Below are 18,723 nucleotides of genomic sequence, written 5' to 3'. Positions count from 1 at the left end.
CTTCCTTTAGGATCTTTGGCGATGCAACATTTGCTGAACCGGTAACCGTTGTACCCTTCAGCAAATACAGAGTACCGTTCATGAAACCCTTCAGAATCACATCAGAACCCCTGTAGACATTCAAAACTCCATCGCCACCCGAATATTTGAACCCTCTCTTGTCCAGAAGACTCACGGATATCAAATTCTTCGTCATTGATGGAACATGCCTAACCTTGTTCAATGTGCAGAATCTACCATCATGTGTCATGAACTCGATTGAGCCGATCCCAACAATCTTGCAGACAAAGTCGTTTGCCATCTTAATCTTGCTGTCAAGTACCTCTGTGTACTCTAAAAACCACTCTCTCCTCGGTGTCATATGGTAGGATGCTCCCGTATCAAGAACCCACACATCAGAAGAGTGTGTGTGTCCTTGCACAACAAGAGTGTTGTCGTCGTCAGACTTGGTTTCATCCTCGGCTACTGCAACAGACCAAAACTGCTGCTCCTTCATCTTGGGACAGTTTGACTTCCAATGTCTCTTCTCTTTGCAATAGTTGCAAATATCAGATGCTTTAGGATCCCTTGGAAACGACTTCCTATCTTTCGAAGTCCTTCTGTTCCCATGTCCCTTCACACCACTGACAAACAAGCCCGATGCTTGATTGTCTGTCCCTGAGCTGGATGCCTTATGGCGTAATTCCCGACTATGAAGCGCCGACCTAACTTCTTCTAGTTTCACTGTATCTTTGCCAGCAATGAACGATTGCACGAAGTTCTCGAAGGAGTTCAGCAGAGATACCAACATGATTAGTGCCGCTTCTTCATCCTCCACCTTAACATCGATGTTACGCAGCTCCAGTAATATCGAATTTAGCTTGTCAAGATGGTTGCGAAGCTCAATACCTTCTTGCATACGCAAGGCGAAGAGGTGTTGCTTCAGAAGTAGCTTATTCGTCAGAGATTTTGTCATGTACAAACTCTCCAACTTCTGCCACTAACTAGCAGCCGTTTTCTCATCCGACACTTTGATGATAATCTCGTCTGCTAGACACAACAAAATTGTTGAGAACGCTTTCTCTTCCAGAGCCTCCAAATCAGCTGCTTCAGATTTCTTCCCTGACAATAGTTCTCAGATGCCTTGTTGCTTCAACAACGCCTGCATCTTAATTTGCCAAAGACTGAAGCTATTTCTACCATCAGACTTGTCGATCTTCGCGTTTATTCTAGACATCTTCTCACCAGATCACCAACCCCGAGCTCTGATACCAGTTTGTTGTGACGGACGTGAGAAGGAATAGATGCGGAAACAGATGAATAAAAGCAATGGAACTACGACATAGATATTTAACGTGGTTCACCCCTAGAGCTACGTCCACGAGCAAAGAGAAATTTTATTATTGTAGGCGATATTGAGCTTACAAAGTGCAAGTTTAGAGTTACTTCGAATACAAGATATATATAGTAGCATCCCGTATCTAAAACCCTAGACTTTATGGACTCATGGGCCTAAGCCCACGATCAGATGTAACATCCATAATAACTTGATGCAACGCTCTTGATGCAACCGAGTCGATACGATGTACGTGATGTAACATCCATCACCTAGATGTAACATCCAGATTCAAAGCATATCAACGATAACTTATACAAAACAGCACTCATATTTGTTTACTTAAAAAAACATTGAAGTCCCAATAGACAACAGTGAAAGATATAAAAGAACGATTTCATTAAAGATTTTGAAACTGAAGCTTCAAAACTGAACATAATACAAACTCGAGCTATTATCATTACCGAAGCTGAACCTGTTTCAGTTGAATCAGTTTTCTCTCACACGACAGTGAAAAGTGTAGAATCCACTGACTAAAGAAAGATTTTATTAAAGAAAGAATCATATGATTATGGACTACAAAAATACAAATATTGAACTGAACTAAAAAGAATAATACAACTGAAACTCTTATCAGTTATCATTACCGAAGCTGAACCTGTTTGAGTTGCATCAGTTTTCTCCTCAAATTACATAAGAAATAGTCAGTACCTAGTAATCATTGACTCATCATCATGATCATCATCACATGAGAAAAGAAGCGACAAGCTCAGCATCAAGGTCGGCCAAACCTTCAAAAATTGTATCCAAATCAACATTAGCTAGATCATTCAAACCTCCTCCTGCAGCAGCCGGAGGTGATAACAGAGCGTTCTTGTTGCTGCAATAATTTTCAGAAACAGCCTCAATCTGATGATGATGTTCATCCTCATCAGGAGGAGTTGTTGATAAAGCAGCGTTGTTGTTGTTGTAGTTGAAGAAACTGTCACAAACAGCGATGATCTGATCATCCTCTGTACTGATCAGCGTTGTTTGATCATTACTCATGTCCTCCTTCTTCTCATGCGATCCTTTTCTTCGATCAAATTCAACGACGTACTCATCACGCAACCTCTCCGCAGCCTTCCACAGTATCTGCATGGACTCCATGGCTTCCATGATTTCTTCCCGGCTCTTACTCGCAAGAAGCTTCTCGTCCTCCCACCAGTAGCCTAGCCCGAGTTCCTTCCGAGCCATGCAAACAGCGATGTCCTCCCGCATCTCTCTGCTGTCTTCCGGAACGGGAGGAGGAGCGGGCCTTTGACCGGAGAGATATGCGGAGACCACCGAATCGACCGAGGAGTGTCCGAAGGAGAAGAAAGAGACGTTGGAATGGGAAGAAGAAGGAGTTGCTAAGATAGCGATCTGAGCGTCGCCGAGAAGACAGAGCTGTGCGGCCTTACTGAAGAGACCATCTCTTCGCTTCGTGAAAGTTACAGCCTTTGAGCTTTTGTCAGTGATCTTCTTAATCTCAGCTTTCCTCTTCGTTCCTCCTCTTTTCACCATTGTTCGAAGAAAACGAAACCCTAGTTTTCAATATTACAGAGATTTAGAGAATGTAGAGAAGCTTTAGAACAAAAAGATAGCAAAGTAAACACTCTCTCGATCTATCTGGTCGGTATATATAGGTTACGTTGTTGTAATTAATTTATCCGCTAACCAGTCATTAAAATTAATTAACTTAGACTATTTCCTTTTTTCAGACTAATCAGTTACTAAACATGGATTAACTTACGATATTGCCTTTTTAACAAGTAACATCAAAACCAATACCGGTTCGATTAAACCTCCTTCATTTACTCATACTAAAGTTGGTTCGACCGTTCGAGTGGTTAAAATAAATAAATTACCGAACCGAACCGGTTCTCTTTTTTTTCCCTGTTTGTCTCTAGGGTTTTTGTATCATCAAAACCAGACCGGTTCGATTAAACCTTACTCATACCAAAGTTTGGTTCGAGTAATGGAAATAAAATAATTTACCGAACCGATTTTCTTTCCCCAAAAATTGCATCAGCAGCCCATTATCTTCTTCTTTCTTTTCGTTTCTTCTCCCTAGATTTCGAATAAGGAATTAGGTTTTCTAATCTCTCTCAACATTATTCGAATAAGGAATTAGGAGAATAAGTAAACATTAAACCCAGACCAATTTGACTAAACCTAATTGATATACTCGTACCAACTCGTACCGGTTTGATTACCGAACAGATTTTCTTCCCCCAGCCACATTACTACGGATTCTGCAATCAAAGGTGAATGAGTTGGATGCATTACAGAATTTCCTTTAGGAGTTTTACCGATAATCATGGTCTTAAGCCTTAAAAGTGCCTTGTTTACTGTAAAAGGACCATCCAATGCCAATCTTCTCGTTTGGTGACTTCCAAGAAGCGTCTACAGTCCAATAGTAATTTGTTTCTAGTGGAAGGATCTCAGTTGGAATAGAAGAATATCTAACCTGGCTTTTAAACAGATTTCCTCTTTTATTTTTCCTACACGATAAAGCTCAATGGCTATTTATCTTTATGTTTCTGTTTTATATTTCACCGGAGTCTTATAAACTCAAACTAGATTTTCAAAGCGCGGAATAATTTTTTGGTGAAAATTTTATATAATCGTATTTTCTCTTTATTTAAAGTGGACATATGTGTAAAATACGCAACCCGAAGTTCAAACCAAACTCAAACAAAAAAAAACATACTACAAGAAAACACAAATTTAACGACGGCCAAAATCGTCGTTATTTCCTCGGAAAAGAAGGCTTACGAGAAAATGGCGGTGAAAGGCGTTTCGTCGTTATATGATTGTCGTAAGAGAAGATTCGTCGCCATTTCCTCGTTAATTAGCGAGGTTATATTTTCCTCGTAAAGAAGAATTAAGTTTTCGTCGTAAAGACCACGTGGGGTTTCCACGTAACGCGGTCGTTGTGCTTCCTCGTAAGAAACTCGTAAATGATTCGTCGTAAAAGACACGCAAAAACCTCTAAATAAATTCGTCGTAATAAAAACGTAAGAAACACGAAAACAATTCGTCGTAATAGAATCGTAACTAAATCCACGTAAAATCCTCGATAATTGTTCCTCGATATTTCGTCGTTAATTTTCCTCGTTAATACATCGGGAATTAGCGACGAAATTACTTTGTTTTCTATTTACTGAATTTATAAATAAAAATTATATTTATTTAATTTATTAATAAAATTTTAATTGAAATTAAATCGAATAGAAAAAATTTTTTGGCCGAATTAAAATGAAATTATATAATATATAAATAAGTTTTGAATTTTAAAATACAATAACAAAAAAAAAAACTAATGCTGCATTGCCGCGTCGTAGAATTCCTCGCTCCTTCTCGAGAGATCTTCCTCGTTGACTTGCACGGATGTCTCGCCTGGAATGGGGTTTTGTTGTCTCATGGTCCTGAACATGGCCTCCCATTCCGGATTTGTGGCCGCTATGACGTCCAAGAAGTTCTCGAGACCAGTCATACGAGCTGTGAACGACGATTTTGTCGAGGCCAACTCGTTTTGTGTCGACGACAGCTGATGTTGTGTCGTCTCCAACACGTCGCGCAGCTGAGAGACTTCATCATCCCGTCTCTGGCCATAAGAGGAAGTCGCTCTCGGAACATCGTTGACGGAACCAATCCCCAACACACGTCCCTTTTTCTTAGGAGCGACCTTAAAAAACAATAAAATATATATTAAAATTTAAATTTTAAAGTAAAATGGAATTAATAAAAAATTTATATAAAATTTACCTCCTCGTAAATTCTATCCACTTCTATTGTGGATAAGACGACGGGTGATCCGTCGGCGGACTCCTGCGCCAGCTGGGTCTCACGCTCGTCAATACGAGCTGCCACATCATTGTAGATCTTCTCAGACCTCTCATCTACAAATGCGCCCGCCTTGTTTTTGTGGGTCCGATCGAAAAGTTCCATAAGAGTCGGTAAACGTCCCAACTCCTTGGCCTAAAAATAGTTAAGAAAGTTTTTATTATATATATATATATATATATATATTAAAAATCAAAAAGTTAAATATTTAAATTACGTACCATTTCCAAACGGACGCGGGCGTGTGGTTTTTGGCCCGTACTATGTTGCATCGCCCTGTGGCCATGCTCATCTACCGAGTTACGGGAGGCGGAGCAAGACTGGGCGACTCTCATGGCATCAGGATCCCTCCAGTAACGGATGAGGCCATCCCACACGTCCGTGGTGATGGTTGAGGGTTTGCCCCGCTCATAGCCCTTCACGATCCAGTCACCCTTCCAGTTGGAGACCGTGTCCAACAAACGTTTCTTCGCCTTGTCGATAAACTCTTTCCGCACCTTCTCAGTGACCCCCATGGACCAATTAAATTTTTGCTGCAAAAAAAAAAACATTAATAATTAGTTTAGAAAAATAAAATTTAAAAAATATAAATCAGGAATAAATTGTAAAAACTTACAGCGTAAATCTTGAACCACGTCCTTCTGATGTAGATCGGAGTGGATTTCCAGTTGGGATGTGCCATGGAGAAGTAACCTTTAATCGTCTCGGTTACTTCTGTTGCAAGGCAGTTATCAACCCCAAACCTGGAAAAAAAAAACAAATTCAAAGTTTTAAATATTTATTAAAGTCACAAATGAATTTTAAAAAATAAATGTAACATACATACCAAAGAGTTCCTTCAGGTCGGTCGGGGTCTATGATCGGTAAGCCTTCTCTGCCTGGCAAACCGAGAATGTCCTCAACAGTGTACTGAGAGTAAGGACAACTCGCTGGCACCATCAAATCAGCATGAACCTGATGGGCGGGCATCTGAGGAGGCACATGAGGAGCTGGCATCGGAGGAGGAGCTACCGGAGGAGGCACATGAGGAACTGATGGCGATGCCGTAGAAGAAGGCGAGACTCTCTGAGAAGATTGAGTCTCGGGGACGGTCTCCTGCTGACCCGAAGAACCAGGAGCTGAAGAAGAACCGGGAAGTGAAGACGGGTCTAACCGACTACCCGGTGGACCGAACATCTGCGAGTAGTGAGCACTACGCTGGTGCCTACGAATAGTCTGCAAAATTTAAATTTCTAAATTAAAGTCAAGAGTAAATAAAAAATTATGAACAGTATTAACTACGTAATTAATAAAATGAGGAAACCTAAATTTTGTAAACTAATTTCGTAAACTAAATTCCCTAAACTAACCACCTAATCTAAATTCCCTAAACTACTTAGAGAGGAAAGAGAGTTACCATGTTGAGAGGAAATGGAGAGGCTGTAGAGAGGAATTAGAGAGGAAATGAAGAGGGCTGCGGTTTCGCCTATATATAGGATTAGTGTTCGTCGACAATTCGTCGCAAAATAACGAGGAAAGACAGAGGCCCGTCTTTCGTTTTGTCGCAAGGCCCAAGCAAATTAACGAGGATATACAGAGGCCCGTCTTTTATTTAACGTCGTTCTTGCGACGATTTTTGTTTTATCATCGATTTTACGTGGGCCCGTCTTTTGTTTCGTCGCAAGGCCCAAGCAAATTAACGAGGATATACAGAGGCCCGTGTTTTATTTAACGTCGTTCTTGCGACGATTTTTGTTTTTATCATCGATTTTACGTGCAAATAGCGAGGCTTTTTTTGCTAACCCCTAAAATTTTAAACCCCAAACCTCAAACCCTATCTTTCTTATCTCCAAACCTCAAACCCTATCTTCCTTATATTTCTTATCTTATACTTCATATATTTCTAACCCTTTAACTTCAATATATATTTTTTTGAATTTGAAAGGTTTAATACGTTGGAAAACAATTTTACAAATTTTGAATTTGACATATCACACAACAAATCAAACACACTCTACAAATCATATATGAAAGGTTTAAAAACATAAAAAAAAAGAGAAGAAGATATTTGAATACAAATGATGTAGATTTATGTGGGCTACACTTACGTATCTCGTCATATGTGTTTCCAATATCTTTCTTCTCTTTTTTTTTTAAGTTTATATAAAATTGAAAATTAATTTTTTTTTAGTTTATATGAAGTAGGATGGGGAGTTTTAGGGTTTGCACATTTGGGGTTTAGGGATTTGGGTTTCATTTTAGTTTAGGGTTTATATTTACCGACGAATTAACGACGAAAAGTAAAATAAAAAAGCTAACCTCGCTCATTCCACGTAAGTTAACGAGGCTCTTACGACGTTTTGGTCTTACGTGGAATAAGCGAGGTCCGCTTTTTTAATTATAAATCGTCTCTTAGTCCACGTAAGTTAACGAGGCTCTTACGACGTTTACTGTTACCGTGGAATATGCGAGGTAATGTATTATAAATCGTCGTAAAATTCCCGTGAGATAACGTGGAAAGTACGACGACTGTCTCTAAACCCCTAAAACGAAACCCCAAATCCCAAACCACATCTTCTTTATCTTCTACTTCATATATCAAACACTTCTATCCTTTAACCTCAAGCAATTCATTCTAATCCAAACCGAAAATTATAAAAACACAATTCCTTTACTTATAATTAATGTCGATATCTTATTTATAAATAAACTCCCATTATCTTTAATTATATATAATAAATCAAACTCATACAAATATGAAATACATTAATCGGATTCATCGACATTCTCGTCATCACTTGAAACATCATCATTTACATGAAACTCGTCTTCAACAGCTTCCTCCGTGGGATCTTCGGTAAGATCTTCATACTCGTGATTATGCGGATCAATGAGAAGGATGTCATCAATTTCTTGTTCAGGTTCATGAACTTCATTTATTTGTTCTTCTTGCAATGGTGGTTCTTCTCCTACGATGATTCGTCCTCGAGGTGTAACTTTGATCACGGCTAACCAATTTATACCCGACTCTCTCATCCGTGGGTATGGAAGGAAGCTAACTTGGTCTGCTTGTGAAGCTAAGATGAAGGGCTCGAATTTGTTGTACCTCCGGCCACCGTTGACATCTACTACACCGAATTTGTTCAACCGAACACCTCTATTGACGACGGGGTCGAACCATTCACACTTGAAGAGGACGCATTTTAGCTTCAATATCCCTGGGAATTCGACTTCAATAATCTCCGTCAAGATTCCGTAGAAATCTGTTTCTCCTTTCACACAAATTCCATAGTTACTGGTTGCCCGCTGTTTACCATACTCATATGTGTGAAAAGTATAGCCTCGTGTGAAATACATCTGTGATGTGGTGACCTTTACAAGTGGAGATTGAATTACTTCGTGTAACCACTTAGGATAATCTGCATCGTCGTCATAATCAACCTATTTAAAAATAAAAAGAACGTTGAAATACAAATCATTCATGTATGAAAATTTTAAAAGTATTTGATTAATACCTGATTCTTCAACCACTTAACAAAGTGTTGATCTTTTCTTTTGTCTACGTCACTTGTGGATATACCAGGAAATGTTTCTTCGACTTGTGAAACAAACATGCTGTAAATTCACATTTTACATGAATTAATCTCTCTCAATTATATAATGTATACTCAATTTAAGTTACCTTTCAAAATAACGCATCAATGGATCCTCGCAATTGAGTAGAATATAGGTGTGTGCACTATGAGCGTCTTCTTCACTCGACCACCAAACCTGTTTTGATTTCCCACCAAGTCGTCCAATCTGGCTAAAGATTTCTGGAACACCAACAACTGCATATGTGGGCGCAACGCCACCATCATCATATCTTCTTGGAGCTCTTCTTCGGTACGTACTTTTGACGCAAAGTAGTACGATGTGAAGTGAGAAACTTCTTCTGTCAAACTTCCAGCAATTATAGAACCTTCAACTTTGGCGAGGTTCTTTGCTTTTCCCTTCAAATATTTCATGGCTCGCTCGTACTGATACATCCATCCGTAATGTACCGGTCCACGAAGCAATGCCTCATATGGGAGGTGGATAGCTAGATGCTCCATCACGTCAAAAAAGCCTGGAGGAAATATCTTCTCCAAGTTGCACAATAAGATAGGAATGTTCTCCTGAAGCTGTTCTACGACTTCTTCTTTAAGAGTGCGTGTGCTCAAATCCCTGAAAAATGCTCCAATGCCTATTCCAAAAACAATTAAACACATTGTTAGTCAAATACTATTATTGTAAACTAAACCAATTTAATATTATTGTCCTATTGTAAACTACCTGCAAGTGCTTCATGTACGTTTGTTGGAAGTAGCTCCGCAAATGCAAATGGCAGAAGTCGTTGCATAAAGACATGACAATCATGACTCTTCATCCCGGAGAACTTTTGACCCTTTTCAACACATCTTGAAAGATTTGAAACATACCCATCAGGGAACTTCACTTCTGATGCCACCCAATTGAACAAAACCGACTTTTTTTCTGAAGACAATCTAAAAATTGGAACGGGAACTTGGCCATTGCTTTTTATATGTAACTCACTTCTTGAGCAAATATCCGGCAAGTCCAACCTCGATTTTATGTTGTCTTTTGTCTTCCCTGGGACATTCAATATTGTATTCATGATGTTCTCAAAGAAATTCTTCTCTATATGCATCACATCAAGGTTGTGGCGCAGAAGGAGATCCTTCCAATATGGTAACTCCCAAAATATACTCTTCTTGTGCCAGTTGTGATGAACACCGTAAGAATCAGGCATATTACGAGGGACATGCCAATTACCACCCCAGCGAACTGTTTCGTTAGCTCCGTAGTAGTCGATTTGCGCTTCAATTTGTTCTCCAGTTAGATATGGAGGAGGAGTGTCTCTCACAACCTTTTTGTGCCTAAACAAATTCTTGTTTCTTCGGTACGGATGGCCAACTGGAAGAAATCGACGGTGACAATCGAACCAACTTGTCTTTCTACCATTCTTCAGTTGAAATGCATCTGTCGTTCCATTACAATATGGACAAGCTAATCTCCCATGTGTAGTCCATCCAGACAACATCCCATAGGCAGGAAAGTCACTTATGGTCCACAAAAGCATAGCTCGCATCGTAAAATTCTTCTTCGTTGAGCAGTCATACGTCCTCACCCCTGTTGACCACAAATCCTTCAACTCTTTTATCAGTGGTTGTAGGAAAACATCAAGTGACCTTTTTGGATGCTTCGGACCGGGTATTAATATGGTCAAGAATAAAAACTCCCGTTGCATGCACATCTCCGGTGGCAGGTTGTATGGCGTAAGAAAGACAGGCCACAATGAATATTGTCTCCCTGACATTCCAAATGGACTAAATCCATCTGTGCATAATCCGAGGTACACATTCCGGCTATTGCTAGCGAAATTCGGATGTACTTTGTTAAAATGTTTCCAGGCTCTTGCATCTGATGGATGAGTCATCTCACCATCCGTCTGAGTATGCTCGGCATGCCACCTCATCTTTCCAGCAGTCTGCTCCGATTGGTACAATCTTTTCAATCTATCTGTAATTGGTAGGTACCACATCCTTTGGTACGGTACCCTATTACGTCCCCTTCCTTGCGGCTTGAATCGTGGTTTCTTGCAGAATCGACATTCTTCCAACTTCTCATCATCTCCCCAGTAGATCATGCAGTTGTCGATGCAAACATCTATCATCTCCGAAGGCAACCCAAGACTATAAACCAGTTTCTGAATCTCATAATAAGAATCAGCAGACTCATTGTCTTCCGGCAAATACTCTTTAAATAAATCTGCCCATTCGTTCATGCAACTTTCAGGTAGATTGTGATCAGTTTTAATATTCATCATTCTAGCAGCCAATGACAATTTAGAGAGACCTTCTCTACAACCACTGTAAAGTGGTTGATTTGCCGCATCTAACATTTCATAAAACTTTTTTGAATCTATGTTAGGTTCTTCATCTTCATCATCATGAGCTACGAATGCATCAGTTACCATATCATGAACCCTATCATAATCTACCATCGGCTGATCCTCCTGATGGTAACTATGTGCATTATGCAATTGATGATCAACCGGTTCTTCTTGAAAGTTGTTATTACTACTACTAGCTTCATTCTGATCATAACTATAACCTTCTCCATGTTGAAACCAGATATAATAATTTGGCGTGAAACCTCTATTTACTAAATGCTTCCAAACATTTTCACGATTTGCCAACTTTGAATTGTTACATTTCCTACAAGGACAGAATATTTTACCGCTTTCTTGGGCGAGCGGTGTAGAATCTGCTTGATGCATAAAACGCTCCAACCCAGCAAGATATTCTTTCGTCACTCTCCCGTTAGCATCTCTATGCATATACATCCACCTCCGCAACTCGAAAATATTTCCCAAGCCCGACATTTTTTTCACTTTTTTTTTCTTGTTGGTGTGCTTAAAATTATGTTCAAACCTCCATATATATAGAAAATTTTCGAATCTGGTAGTTGAATTTTGCTAGGAATTTACGACGAAAAATTAGGTTGGTGGCAAAAAAAACGTGTTAAGTTGGTGGATTTCTCGTTCTTTCCTCGTAAGTTATTTCCTCGTAAAAATCATGCTAAAATTACGACGAATTTGCGACGAAACACATTTTTCTCGGAAAAACCACGTTAACTTACGACGATTTTACGAGGAAAAGCTTTACTCGGTATTTTACAAGGCCATTACGACGAAACTTTATTTCCTCGCAATTTCATCGTTAAGTCATCGTAATTTCACGAGGAATAGTTTTCCTCGTTAAATTTCCTTGCTAAAACTGTGTTTTCTTGTAGTGACAAATCCGTATCCAGTCAAAATAAGAAAAACCATAATGGATTTTGTAGAAGGGTACACAACAGAACTCAAAATTTTATTATCCAAACCCGGACATGTAAAAACGTGAGATAATTTTTTGGTGAAAATTTTAATAATAGCATTTACTTATTATTTAAAGTAGGCATGAGCATAAAATCCGTAACCCGAAGTTTGGACCAAACCTAAACAAAAATAACCGTTTACCCGGTCTGAAATATAAGAAATACCAGAATGAATCTTGTAAAGTGGTACGAAATATATCCAAACTCGAAGTGCTATTATCCGAACCCGAACCGATAATCCGAAAATGAAAAACCCGAAAATAATCTGAAAACCGATCAGAATGTCTTAATTAATCACAAATATAAATATTTAACATAAATATGTATTTCAGATATATATTCAATTATGTATTTAGTTTGAAATAATATATAAAATAAGTATTTACATTTAAAATATTTAATTCTATATAAATATTAATTATTTCTTAAGTTTTTCTTTTAAATGTTAGATTTAAATTTGGATATATTCGAACCGAACCAATATAACCAGAATCTGAATGATAGATGGTTACTTTATTGGTTTTAGTATGTGATACAAATTAGAATCAAAACCTATGTGTTACATTTGAACCCGATCCATACTAGAAATTTTACCAGAGTGAGACATAGGATGTGATATAGTTTAGAACCAAAATTTTAAATATTTAATATGTATCCCAATGGGTACCTGAACGCGAAGTCTAGCTTAATGTTTTTTGTTTTGTTCAGATAGTTTTATATTTGACAAATATTTTACATGTTTGTTGGAATAACCTATACTCATAAAAATATCAATAATAACATGTTCTATCATATCATGAAATATTAAAATTAATTAACTAATAATATTTATTTTATCTTTTTTTTTTAAACAATTTAAACAGACTCATATAGACTCTGCAAACATAATATTTATTTTATATTATATATATATGATATCTAATTTTAAAATAACTATAAAGTATCTTAAAATTAGACTCTGCAGACCCATATTTTAAAATAACTATAAAGTGTCTTAAAATAATATTTATTTTATAATATATATATAATTTTATATATAATATATAATTTTATCACTCTACCTATATGAATTATATTATTATTTATTCGGTGAGGGTTTTGGAGAATTTGTTTCTTACATATGAATCAAAGTACAATTGTATATACATATATAATTTTATATTAATAAATAAAATATAATTGATTAGTTACTTAAATTCAGTGTTAATATAAATTTAATATATTCATTTATAAAAGTTGATTAGTTATTTAGTTCTTTAATTTTACGCTAAGATATATATTTAATAATAATTAAGTTAGGTATAAGTAGAAATAATAAAAAATCTAGTTAAACATAATGGTTCAAACTATACTATTTGTAAGTAAATAATTCTTTTTCATTTTAATAGTATTGATAATATACTAAAATAATTAATAAACAATTTAATTGTTTTAAGTTTTGTTTGCAAGATTTAGTGTTTTTTAATTGAGGCAAGCACATAAGAATACGTTGATAAACTTTACATAAAATATATATTAATTGTTAACAATAATTTCCACATAATATTTTAACATACTTTATAGTTTGATATGGATACTTTAATATATGTGTTCTATTAAATTAGTTGTTAACAATAATTTCCACATAATATATTCGAATATGATCAGAATAACATAGAATAAAAACTTATGCAAATAGTTATATAACCAACAAATCAATACGAATATTAAGGGTTAGTTTTTTTTGTTATGGATTTGCAGAACAGAAAAGTAATTTTGTTGCTTTTTTGAATTTTTTTATTTTCCTGTGAACAGTTATATAACCCACAAATCAAATTAAGAGGTACTTCAAATATGAGATTCTGTTGTTGTAGATTTGCAAACCAGAAACGTAATTCTGTTGTTTTTTTTGAAATTTTTTTACTTTACTTATTAAGTTAATATTTGTTCATTAAAAATAGACACCGTGTGTATGAACTTTTGTAATGCATAAAAACAAAAGTGAAACTTTATTAACGTGATGATATTAATCATCATTTTTTACAGAAAACTAACTTTGATGCTTGAAACCGTGTGTATGAACTTTTGTAGGTTATGGTGAAATTCAAAACAAACTTGATGTCCTTTTTGATATGTAATTATACCAACAGTTTTGATATCAACGCATACTGTTCGCTTAGAAATACTTAATTAATTACACTGAAAGGGAAAATAAACTAAAATCTATTTATCTGTTGAATTAAAAGACATTTCATAAAATTTATCATTAATTAAAAAAATATATGATTTAAATAAGGCAATGACACAGTTTTGTAAATAGTTGTAAAACAGAAAGGGGCCTCGAAAAAATGACTTCTGTTTTAATAGTATACAAACTGCCTACAAACTATATAGACTAATTATTAGCTATGAATTACAAAAAGAATTCTTATCTTGTACTGTACGACATTATAATTAGTGATTAACAGTATCTCCAAAAAACATTTTATAACTTCAAATATAAAAAATTTTGTTCTCCAAAACGGAAATTCAAAAAATTCAAGTTTAAATTTTCATAATTTATTTTCATTTTCGTCCTTACAATTACACATCATATTTATTATTCTTACATATTTTGTCATTTATTGTTTTAATCCTTAAAAAATTATAACTCATAAATATTTCATTTTTTATAATTTAATTTTTACAAATAAAACTAAAGAAACTTTAAAATAAAATTGAAAATATTTTAAAACTAGAAGAATGAGGTATTGGATGATAAAATGACGACAAACATTATAATGCATAACATGATAATTTAGGATGAACGTGATATCAATGTACCGATAAAGGATACAGATCAGTGATATAATCAATAGTTGAAATGGCATAAAATGAGGATACCCGATTTCAATAACTTTTACCTCGTAATCTACAAATTAAAATAAGGAGTCATTTTTATTTTGAAAATTACTAGTTAATCATATATGGGACCATTACGGAAATAATTTTATGGAATAATGTGACATTTTGCTTGTAGTTTAATTTTTAATTATGCATTTATGTATAAAATTATTTTGGTGTAGTATTTTATTAATTAATATGTTTTATAAATGTGCTAGTTATTTATAAATTTTTTTATGGATTTAAATTACTATGGAAAATATAAAAAACCATAATACAAAATACTAATACTTCTAAAGTTTTTTTTTTTTTGAAAAAGGGCATAATACTTCTAAAGTTAAGTTTGAAGTTTTTTTAGAGAAAAATATTTTTAAACTTCAAATACGAAGTTTTGCAAATTTTAAAATAAAGTGTTTTTTAGATGAGTATACAAACATGTGATATAGTTAATTATTTTGATTTTAGAGTTGAGATCATTAGAATATATAACTAAACGAATGAGATGAGTCACAAACACAAAATTTAATATCGTTTTCAACATTTGTTACTTTTGGACCAGCCTTGTTGAATTGAACTTAATGGAGTCTTACCTGAAAAATTTGTGAACCTCAAGTAAGGTAGGTTCATGTACAGATCTCATCTAAAGCTATTTGACTATTTGAACTCAAGAAACCATTATTTGAATTCCTTTTATTAGAAATTTCAGTATTTCGACAATTAAAGAAAACTTTAGTTAAAATAGTTAAAGTGTGAGATTTCGAACACAAAGACTCAATGCTCCCAAAGTCTCGACAACGATACAATGAATGGGGATATTGTGAACAGTATCACTTTGTTTGATGGCTCAGAATAGAACAATAGTGAAAGCTTTTGATCCGGTATTTGCACTATAGCCAAATAATTATGGGATTTTGCAAATCGATTATTACCAATCACATTTCAATAGGAGGCATCAGACTATATTAAAATGCTGTAAATTTAGTGATGACAACAAACAAATTTTACTTTACAATTTTTTATAATGTTATTTGATAATTTAATTTTTTATAAATCATGTTCATTTAAATTTCATGACATTAATTACAAAGATATCTTCATAAATTAAAATTATTCAAGGTAATTACTATTTTTAATAATTATATTACATTTTCAATGGTTATTAATCTATTTCTAAGTTATTTTTTTAAAAAAATATTTGTTTCTAAGTTAATTTTTTAAAAATATTTTATTATAATAATATCTCAATTTTATCTTTAAAATAGTTTTCTAGTTTTTGTATTTGTATTTAGGAGGATTTGCCAAAAATGACATACAACTTGTTTTTAAATGCAAAGTATATCTTAAATTTGATCAAATGCAATGTAACCCAACATAGTAGTGAAATTACAATCATTTTCTTGTGACCAAACAAAAACTTTTAATAACTTTTACTAATATAACTCTACGAAGTCTTCTGAAGTCAGTGAAGTCTACTATGAGAAGGTATTTAATCTTTAAGTAATTTATAAAATTTATAAAATATTTTGATGGAAATAAATTGAAATCATATAATTATTAACAATTCTAAATGATGTAAATTTATATTTATTCAAATTGAATTGTTTTCAACATAGATGAGTGAATATATGTTGTAAGTCATGGTTGTCCTTGTTTTAGGCTTTGGTAACATAAGAGTTAGTATTGTTTGTATTTTTGTATTTTTAGGGTTAGATTTTAAAATTATAATTTAAATTTGACATATATGTGTTTAGTTTTGTATATATTAAACACTTTATCAGTTTAACTTATGTTTAATAAAGTGTTTGTTAATATATAGTTAGATATTTGATTTTTAGGATTTAGAAGACTTCTCAAAAAGTCTTCTCGGACGAATAGTAAATTTAGGGTTTGAAGGCTCCCATAATAATTAGTCTTTGATATTTTAGGTTAAATATTTTTGGTTTATCTTTCTTTATAAAAAATTAAGATATAGATCATTAAGTTTTTGATATATTCATTTCTTGTGTGTTAAAACCAAATAAAAATACAAATTCAAAATCATTGTGATTTTATATTTTTTGTTATTATTTTAGTTGTAATAGTTATTGTTTCAAATAATATAGAATATATTTTTATTTTTATGTTAAATTCAAATAAATATGTATATTAATCTTATTGTCATTTTCTTCTTCTTATTTAATCTTAAATTTTTTTTTGTGAAAAATTTCTTTGGTTGAAATCATTTTAAACATTTTAAGATATGCCGATTTTTTCAGATCCGAAGACATCAAGCAAACTTTTTGGCAGACTTCTCGGGAGACTTCTCAGCTGATTTCCTGAACTGATTTCTCGAATAGACTTATTGGAATATATCTTGGCAGACTTCTCAGCAGACTTCACATTAATTAATTGGAAAATTAAAACTTAAGCGGTAAATTTAAATTTTAAATTAAATTTGACTGTGAATTAGAAGACTTCTAGTATGGTCTTCTCATTTGCGGTCAAATTCCACTGAAAATTTTAGTTCTCTTTTAGGGTTAGGAGACTCTTGTTTTGATAGTTTATATAATATTTTCAATAACATATCCACTTTGTTTCCAATATATTAAAACAATTTTTTTCTACTTATTTATTTATTTATTTATTCATTCATTCAAGTACTTATAGTCATAAATTGTTGTTTTCATTATAAATATTTTATTAAGATTATGGTTGTGCAACTTAAAGGGGAGGCTTATAATAATATAACACTTGACACAAGTTCAACATAACAAACATAACAATAATTTCATAACACAATAATATAAGTTCCAAAGCTTAACAAACATAACAATAAGTTCATAACACATTAATATAAGTTCCAGAGCATAAAGAACATAAATAAGTTCTTAACACAAGATATAGATAGATAGAATACTTTGCTTATTAATTGGTTAATTCCACCAACTCTATGTTCATGTCCATGTTATAAATTTTTCGAGCCATTTCAACAAGTTCAGCATGTGTAAAACCATCACTCAAAAAGAACATTTTCGCTCCTTTGACATTATAAACCACATAATTTCATAGATCTTTCATCAGCTAGAAACATTAATAAACATAAATGTTTGTAATCTCATAATTATAACTAATTAATTTATGAATTTCATTCAGAAGTTTCGATATTGACTAATATACATGAATTAACAATTTTTAAAAGTCATTTTAACTATGAGGTAAATGCAACGTTAATCAACATTGACGTACAAAACTTCTAAAGAAGTCTCCTCGAACAAGAAGTCTTATCCGAGGAGACTTCTTTAGAAATCTTTGGCTTAGGTTTTTTTTGCAATTACAAATTTACGAATGAAGACTTCTAAAAAAGTCTTCATTTGCAAAATTTTGGCTTATTTTTGTATTAAAAAAATTCTCGATTATACCAGAGAAAACTTCTCTAGAAGTTTTTCCTGATGTAGGTTAGTTTTGCAACTGACCAAAGTTTTGTAGATATTTAACTATTCTAAAGAACACTTGCAAAGAAGTCTTCTCGGAGTAGACTTCTATTATAAATGTCGCATGAAGTCTACATGTAGCCTTTTATAGAAGTCTGATGTCAAAACCAAAAGTTTGACTAAAATCTCAGAATATAATTAAAGAAGATTTCTTGAGAAGTCTTTTAACAAATATTAAATGTTTAATTCCTTATACTAACTTACGCAGGCCTCTTGTCAAACTTCAGAGACTTCATGTGACTGTAAGAAGATTTTTCAAGAAGTATTATGGTAGCAGACTTCTCTAGAAGTCTATTTTGGAAAAGT

The 18,723-nt window shown here is 33.8% G+C and overlaps 1 protein-coding gene across 1 annotated transcript; it reads right to left on the bottom strand.

Annotated features, from left to right (window-relative positions):
• Window positions 1-1,595: 1,595 nt before the first annotated feature.
• Window positions 1,596-4,537, bottom strand: LOC106394221 (agamous-like MADS-box protein AGL97). Its single transcript, XM_013834810.3, has one exon. The coding sequence runs from the start codon at window positions 2,858-2,860 to the stop codon at window positions 2,060-2,062; it is 801 nt and encodes a 266-aa protein (XP_013690264.1). The 5' UTR covers window positions 2,861-4,537; the 3' UTR covers window positions 1,596-2,059.
• Between the last annotated feature and the right edge of the window lie 14,186 nt (window positions 4,538-18,723).

This window comes from Brassica napus, chromosome C8 (genome assembly GCF_020379485.1).
Source record: "Brassica napus cultivar Da-Ae chromosome C8, Da-Ae, whole genome shotgun sequence".
NCBI classification, from domain to species: Eukaryota; Viridiplantae; Streptophyta; class Magnoliopsida; order Brassicales; family Brassicaceae; genus Brassica; species Brassica napus.
This window is presented reverse-complemented; position numbering and strand designations above follow the sequence as displayed.